This window comes from Lactuca saligna, chromosome 3 (assembly GCF_052625555.1).
Source record: "Lactuca saligna cultivar CGN05327 chromosome 3, ASM5262555v1, whole genome shotgun sequence".
NCBI lineage: Eukaryota > Viridiplantae > Streptophyta > Magnoliopsida > Asterales > Asteraceae > Lactuca > Lactuca saligna.
In genome coordinates, this window is record NC_136419.1 from 14,323,055 (window position 1) to 14,331,395 (window position 8,341).

The following is an 8,341-nucleotide window of genomic DNA, read 5'->3' on the forward strand; positions in this document are numbered from 1 at the left end:
ATGTGCCCAAGACGATAATGCCACAAGCATGCCTTATCTAGACCATTAGACGGATTAATATGAAATACACTATTACCTAAGTTATCAACACAAGTCATAGTTTCATTCGCACCATTACAAGGTAAAGCTTAAAATATAAAAACACCATTTTTATAAACTAAAATTGAACCATTAAAATCATTAAAATCATAGTGAAAAACTTGTCTAAACAATGCATGCAATGAAATAATATTTTATGTCATTTATGACAATTAACAAAAATCAGTTAAACTAATCCTAACATCACTACTAAGCCCAAGCTAATAAGTCCTAATCTTGGTAATAGGAAAAGATTGCCTATTTCCCATGATCAGATTCATCCTTCCATGCTCCACCTCCTCACTTTCTTTTAGCCGTAACAAATCAGTATAAATGTGAAATCTACATCTTGTATCCCGAGAATGAGTAGATGGTGGGTTATTAGTTTGAATAGTGTATTTACCTGCCGACGATGGCTTCACCTTTGCCACCCTTGATGTCTTGTAAGTATTTGAGGCAGCTCCTCTTCCAATGTCCCTTGTCATTGCAATAGTATTAAATGGCCTCTTTGGGGTCACTAACAGCTAGAATGTATGAGTTGGGCTTCACTTTTGGCTCATTACTTGATAACCCTACATGGGCCTTGTTCTTCCAGTTAGCTTTGGGAGTAACCTTTCTTTCCTTTACCTTTTTCAATGATGAGAACGGGAGCATTAGCAGGAGGGGTTGAATTCTTCCCCTTTAATCCCGACTCAGCAGTCGGTAGCAAGTTATGGAGTTGGGCTAATGTGGTTTTTGTGTTTTTCAAATGATAAGCTACTATGAATTGATCATAACATCTTGGAAAGGAATTTAAGACCATGTCAATGGCCAACTCCTCATCAAAATGCACATTGAGCTTGACTTGGAACTCCACATATATTTTCATTCTCTGCACGTGGTTGCAAACAGACTCTCCTTCTTCCATTTTGCAAGCCTTGAGGGACCTGACCACTTCAAACTTCTCTTTATGAGCTCTCTTGTAGTATTTTTCCACAAGGTTATTGTTCATCTCAAAAGGCCAGTAGTCCTCATAAAACCTCTGCAATTCAGGAGTCATTGTGGTGACCATGATGCAAGCAACTTTTGTTGAATCGTCGTAGTGTTTTATGTAGGAGGCTTATTGTTCAAGAGTAGCAGTAGCTTCATCGACTTCAACAAGTTTCTCTTCAAGGACATATTCTTTACCCTCGAAGAGAAGATCCATTCTGATGTTATGCATCCAATCATTATAGTTGGAGCCATTAAAAGTGACTTGGAGATGATGGAGAGTAGGGAGAAACCCAAGTGATGAGTAGAAGATGATGGAGTAGAAGCATCAACAAGAGTAGAAAAAAAATAGTTTTAGTTAGATGACAATTACCCTTAATATTTTAAACCATAATAAATGATTAAGGCTAGGATCCAAAATAACAATTCACAACTAAAAAGAGGGATGCCATAATCTTATTGCAAATTTATAAAGGTAGGTAAAAGCAATTCACCACTATCAGATTATGCTCTTCTATTTGTGTCTGGGTTACCAAGGATCACAAACAAGATGTGAATAACTATACAAATTATCATGACACTCTCGATGACATTTATCATCTCATTTTAATGTGTCAGTTAACCACACACGCTCCATTAATCAACGATAACTTTTGAGATACCCATTATTACTCTTTATAGTCACAATTAGTGTGCCGGTTAACTACACGCGCTCCACTAACTACTATAAAGTATAATGTGCGACTTTATGGATTAGCATACATTTCACATTTTCCTAAAGTAACCAAGAGTGAGATTTTATAAAAGAGTTTAGTTACTTTTTATATCATTATACTTATTAATGAGGTCATGTCCTATCAAATCTGTTCTGCTAACAACCCTCCACCATACAAGAGAGCGTTGGGTAAGAATGGATACCCAATGACGGTCATTTTATAGGCCGCTTCCTTAAACTCTCTTATAGCATGACTTCGTGAATGAGGTGTACCAGTGATTTGACTTACTTAATCTTATAAATATAGTATTTAACTTTTAATATTATATATATATATATATATATATATATATATATATATATATATATATATATTATTAAAAGTGTATTTTAAAACTTTTCAAACATACAAGGTTTAAATTAAATTTTCAAAATTTTCGAATTTAAATTAATTTAAAATAAACCAATTATGTTTTGATCTTTATCTTTTAATTAATCAAATAATTAAATATAATTAAAACATAAATATAATTCACAAATTCAAGATCAGGATATTTGATTACTAAGATAATTATATAGTTTTGCATACAATTAAAAAACATTATCTAAAGTAATTATCCTAATAAACTCTTGAACTAAGCAAGAAACGGATTTTAGCTTATTTGATCGTCCACCACGACGTGGCGGAAAATTGCCATGTCATGGAAAATCAAAAAAACATGTATATGAAGATCACCATGGTGTGGCGGAAGAACACCACATCGTGGTGTTGAAACAAAATGACGATTATGTGTATCCTCCTTGTTCAATTTCAAGCAATATACCTTCAATTGTTAGACAACCATACTCTCTTATACCATTGATTGGTTTTACATGTATTAACACGGATAAATCCTTAACACTTAAGGGTACATGCAACCTAAAGATCTAGGCCATAATACTATTGATGTAACATTCTATTGAATAACAAGAACACTCTTGCCCTAGGTAATTACGAAAATTGTAGAAGGAACAACATTCCTTTTAATTGTTGTAATAAACAATCAAGAATCCTTTCTTTAATAACTTGGAAGCTAATCACACAAATGTATTGCCTGTGATGGGTCACACCCAACATGTAACATCCATAAAATTCCTGAAAATTTTAAACTTTTTCAAGCATTCAAAAACCAATATTCATTACAAAATGTTTTCAAAATAGTTTCATATCAGAGTATCACAGAAACAAAATCATAAAAATTTGAGGAGGTCCACAATCACGCATTCGCCTTCCTGCGATCAACCGAAGTGCCTAAATCAAAATCCAAAACTATAAGCCCGAAGTTTAGTGAGTTCCCCCAGAATATCAATGCCATACAAATCATAACCATATCATAGCAAGTAACAACATGCATATAGAGTCTGGTCCGCTCACCTGGGGCTTCATCCTGTCTGGACCATTCTCCGGGCCTTCGGCCTAACTGATATACCCTAATGGGTCTACAGTCTATCCGATCCGCCCTGGGTTTGTTGGTCTTCAGCACAAAGTAGGTCCGCCTCAACCCAACCCCACATACACAATCAACACATAGATATCATAAGATAGCTAGCATGTACAAACAATAAAACCGATCTAACATATCACTAATCATAGCATCATCCTATATACCAGGATACCGACCTAACAGGTCACTAACAAATCATCATCCTATATACCAGGATACCGACCTAACAGGTCACTAAGCATATCATCATGCAATAACCAAGATAACAATCCAAAAAAAGGGCCGAAATTGATGCCTTCAACCTTGTTAGTATAGTGAGGACAACTCACCTCACAATTTCGGTCGGAACTGAAATATCAAACTCCCGAAACACAGCTCCAAACACCAACACCTACATCCACCATTGATCCAACTCCATAAATTCCTAAATTACCAAATTACCCTTAGAAGTCAAACTTGGTCAACCCCAGGTCAAAGTCAAAGTTAATGGTACAGGTCAACAGTCCATGTTAACCCAACTCGTCGAGTGAAGCTTAAAGACTCATCGAGTTCCTTCAGAACTTAGAAAGTTGCAAAAATCCCAGTCAATGTACTGAGTTACCAAGTAACTCGTCGAGTCCATGCAGTATCCAAAATATCGGGAAAACCCTCATCAACTCACCGAGTCATCTCACCTACTTGTCGGGTTTACTCAGAATCCAGAAAGTGGGTAAACCCTAACCAACTCATCGAGTTGACTATGCAACTTGTCCAGTTCCTTCATCCATTTCACGTTCAGCTCATTCCAGTCAAGTTTATAGCTCCAAACTACAGATCTGACTTTCTAGGGTGAAGTTAACACGTAAAGTTGCCAACTTTACGTGCATGCAAGGTCTCAGAAGGCTTAAAACACCAAAACTAAGTCTAACAATAAGTTTAGGGCATGAAGAAGGGCCAAAGCTTCATAAAGCTTGGGGCTTTATGTCAAAAAGGGCCTAGAGGAGTCTAGATCCGAAACCATGTCCTTGTGACAAGCTCAAACCTGAGAATGACCCCCATTTTGCACCAAAATGCCCATAAACTTATATAAGAAAAGATCTACGGAATGAAAAGTCAAGGTATTAGCTTTATACCTCAAATTGGTTACTAACACCAATTAAATAACGGATCTACTACCTTCTTCTTGATCCAAGCTCCTCAACCTTCAAGCTTCTTCAAGAAATGCACCAATAACCCACTTTAGCCTCACACACACACTCAAAATAAGGATTTTTTTGCTAAGGGTTTGCTCTCTGGACATGAAATTAGCAAGGGTGGCTTAGTGAAAGGACTTAATGTCATTTAAATAGGGTGAAAACCCTAAAAATTAGGGTTTCCATGCACAACCTCTACTCGTCGAGTAGACTCTAAAATTAACGCGACTTGATCAATATCTACACGAATAGTTGGGGCAACCAAATCTTCAAGTAAGTTCTATAATGAGAGTTTAAAAGATTTAACAATATATACCTGGGAGTCGGGATGTTACACAACACTAGCAACAAGAAGCTTTTGAGAGAAGAGAGGGGATGTCAAATTTTCGGCCTAGGGCTCTTGAGGATCAAGTGGCCGAAAGTTGTAGCCGAAGGGGTCCTTTTATAGTGCAACCTGGAAACATTAGATAACCCTAATTTGAATAAAATAGTATTAATTCAAATTGGTAATTATCCAGCTTCCTATTTATCAACAATGAATATTCCAGATGCCCTGGAATACCCTAATTTCGTCTACCTCCTTCCAGGGAAGGTTCTGGACTCTTTGTTGTTCAACTATTGAACAATTGCACTTTAACCCTTGTACTTTTAGTTAATATAATTAATCACAAAATTAATCTGATTAATTATTAATGAAATGCTACTATTTCTAATTAATATATTATTTTCATAACATATTAATAAATTTATTTATTTCTATTTATTAATCATATAATAAATCAATAAACCAGTCTCCCTCTTTCTCTCTAAAAATCATCTTATTCAATTACTATGTTCGAGGGCAACCCAAAAAGACTTTGCTAATAATTTAAGATTATACTAATTCAGTTATTGGTTTAGACACATAATCCAACAGACCATACCCTATTATAGGTGATAAAGTTTGTTGCTTAATTGTGGTAAAGAGCATTATTTGATCATAACAATTGCTTGATTGTCTAATCTTGATCATGGATAGATAATTCGTAGATTCATTCATTCATAGCCCAAATAAATCTTAAAATCAAAGTGTTCTTAACTAATATGATCATTGTTGTTAAGGTTCATAAATTGAAATATACTAGTTAGTATGATCATGATAATTATTGATTTTTAATTTGTTGTCCATCTGATATTAATCCATTGTTTGATATTGACCATATGAAAAGAGAAATTAAATATCCTCCTACCATTTGTTACTACTTTTCCTCCTACCATATCAAATGTTGACATGTGTCACATTTAATTAGACATTTAATGAAATTAATAATCATTTAATCCACTTGTCAACATTTTATATGGTAGGAGGAAAAGTAGAAACAAATGGTAGGAGGATATTTAATTTCTAATATGAAAATGGGGGTTCAAAACTAAACGAAAGTATCTTCTTTGTTTTCAAATTGTTCTTTTAGTTTGAAGCAATTAATTATTTAATTTAAGTTTTTCTAAACTTGAAAAATCAGATTAAACCCACAAATAAGTATTCTCTTAGTTTAAAATTTGGCATTATTTTCTTAACTAGAATATCGTTCCATGTGTTCAACTCTTATTTACTCTACTTTACTATTACGCGAATAGGTATAATGTCTATTGTGTTTTAGCTGACTTTAATAATTAGGATATAAATTTAAAGCTTTTAAGTGGTTATATACATAATAACACATCAATAAGAGAGTTTATGAAAATTTGTTAGCTAGAAATGAAGAGGTTTTATGTAGAGACACCCTTACCCGACGAAACTCAGTTTTCGAGTTATTGAAGACCTCATTCATACGAGCTACATGAGGCGTTAATGGAATTTGGATTAAGAGGTATTATTTATTTCAAAGCTCTAGTTTTTATGCATTTTGTTGAATCTGCAAAATATTTTAAATTATCATAACTAAATCGTTTGAAGTCGGAATGACATAATATTTTTCCGACCTGTAGTTTATTGTTTTTATTTAATTTTAGACTATAATTTCACCTATTTTGCTACATTTTAATTGAATTACACTCCTTTAAAGACAGGATATCAAGGGTGGAATGTTTTTAGTATTTCTGCATGAGATGAACCCTAATCCATTCTTTATGTATTTTTGATAGAAAAAGAGTATGATAAGGATCTAGGTATAACATCACAACATTATGATTTCACTATGATAACAAATATGGTGTCATTCCTCAAAAAAGTTTAAAGACAAAAATGAAAATTGTTTCGACCACATCAAAACCTTTAGTACAACTCTTCATTAATGAAGGTTTAGACGCGAACACGAAGTTAAGAAATTGGCGGCTGTACCAAAGTTGATTAAAATGATAATAGACATGAATGCGAAATATGACAAATATTAAGGTGACTATGATAAGATGAATGATTTACGTACTTCGGTGTTTTCTTTGATCCTATCATCAAATCACTTTTTTTGTTACATACATTTACAAAAATGCTCGATTACATGGATAAGTTGTTTAGGAAATCAGACGTAGAGTATAAAGGGCATCAATGGTTTAGGAGGTCGAGATAAGAATGGAGAAAATATTTAGGAACAATCTGGAAAGACTCACAATTGTGGATTTTCTTAACAAAATAGTCGTGAAAATTGTGGATTTTATTAACAAAAAGTCGTGAAAAAATTCGTTGATTGTTATGATGGTAATGACTTTTTCGCCAATTTCTATAATACGGATGGTAGCAACTCTAATAACGAATTAAGAAGCTATTTGAATGATACTCTGATGGTTTACTAAAAAGATTTTGATATTCTCGATTGTTAAAAACATTAGATAACATAAAGTCAAACCCATGTATAATGTAACTTTTATATCAAAGTCATGTGTTTTGGGTACTAAAAGTTGGCTCATCATAGAAAACCACAAAAAAAACAAACAGACTAATATAGACAAATGGAAATTATGTGAAAGGAACCCAACAACCAAACAAAAATATGTAAGCAAACCAAATATATAATACAAACAAATGAAAAAACCATGAAAGGAACATGGAAACCGAGAAGAAAAACACATATTGACGATAAAACAAACAAAAAACCTAATCATAGTTTGGTTATAACTTTTATAACATTTAGTATATTGCCAAAACTGAAACCAGATTTGTAACGAATATGAAATATTTTCAGTAGTTTAATAACCACGTGTGGCCGATGTTTTATAAACTTTTGTTAACGTTTATGGGAAAATTTTTAGAAAAGTCTCAATAAATTTTAGGAAAAATTAACGTTTTAGTCGTAATTTTTTTTTTAATAGAAAAAACCCAAAAAACCAACTAATTAGCTAATTTATTTACTTTCCCCCAATTTGATATTTTCAACAGCTAAATATATTTTTATATGTATAAATATGTATTTAAAATGTATTTTACTGGTTTCTTGGATTTTTTCTTTTAAAAAAAATACAACTTAATCATTAATTTTTAAAATTTTAGAATTTTTCTGAAAATTTCTCATATTTATTACATATTATATAAAACAATAAGTGAAAACCTCATTTGATATAATATTTATATGGAGTGTAAAAAACCGAGTTTCAAAGTTCATGAAATAAGAAAGATTATAGACGTGTTCGATATGGACTTTTAAGAAAAATTGGAAAAAGAAATTTCGTTAGGCCATAGGAGTTTTTAGTTTTTATTTAAAACAAAAATCTTATAATCGAAAAATTAATTCAAATAGTTTTTTTTTTTTTTTTTTTTTTTTTTTTTTTTTTTTGAGCTTTTAGCTATTGGTTTTATTGAGTTTTACATCATTAAAAATTACTGTTATTACCGACTACCTTCTACCGATTATCAATTATGAGCTATCTTCCCCTATCAGTTTTGAGCATCCATCAAGTTGCTTGTTTTTCAAAAAAGAATGATTTTGTTTTTTTAATTAACAAAGAATGAT

General features: G+C 32.5%; 1 protein-coding gene across 1 annotated transcript; it reads right to left on the minus strand.

The window, feature by feature from the left end:
- Nucleotides 1-673: 673 nt before the first annotated feature.
- On the minus strand, nt 674-1,117 carry LOC145035207 (uncharacterized). Its single transcript, XM_078983791.1, has one exon. It carries the CDS (start codon nt 1,115-1,117, stop codon nt 674-676), a length of 444 nt encoding a protein of 147 aa, XP_078839917.1.
- Nucleotides 1,118-8,341: the final 7,224 nt, after the last annotated feature.

Coding starts and splice junctions, on each gene's coding strand:
- LOC145035207 (XM_078983791.1), bottom strand. CDS start 1,117: ATGACTCCTGAATTGCAGAGGTTTTATGAGGACTACTGGCCTTTTGAG.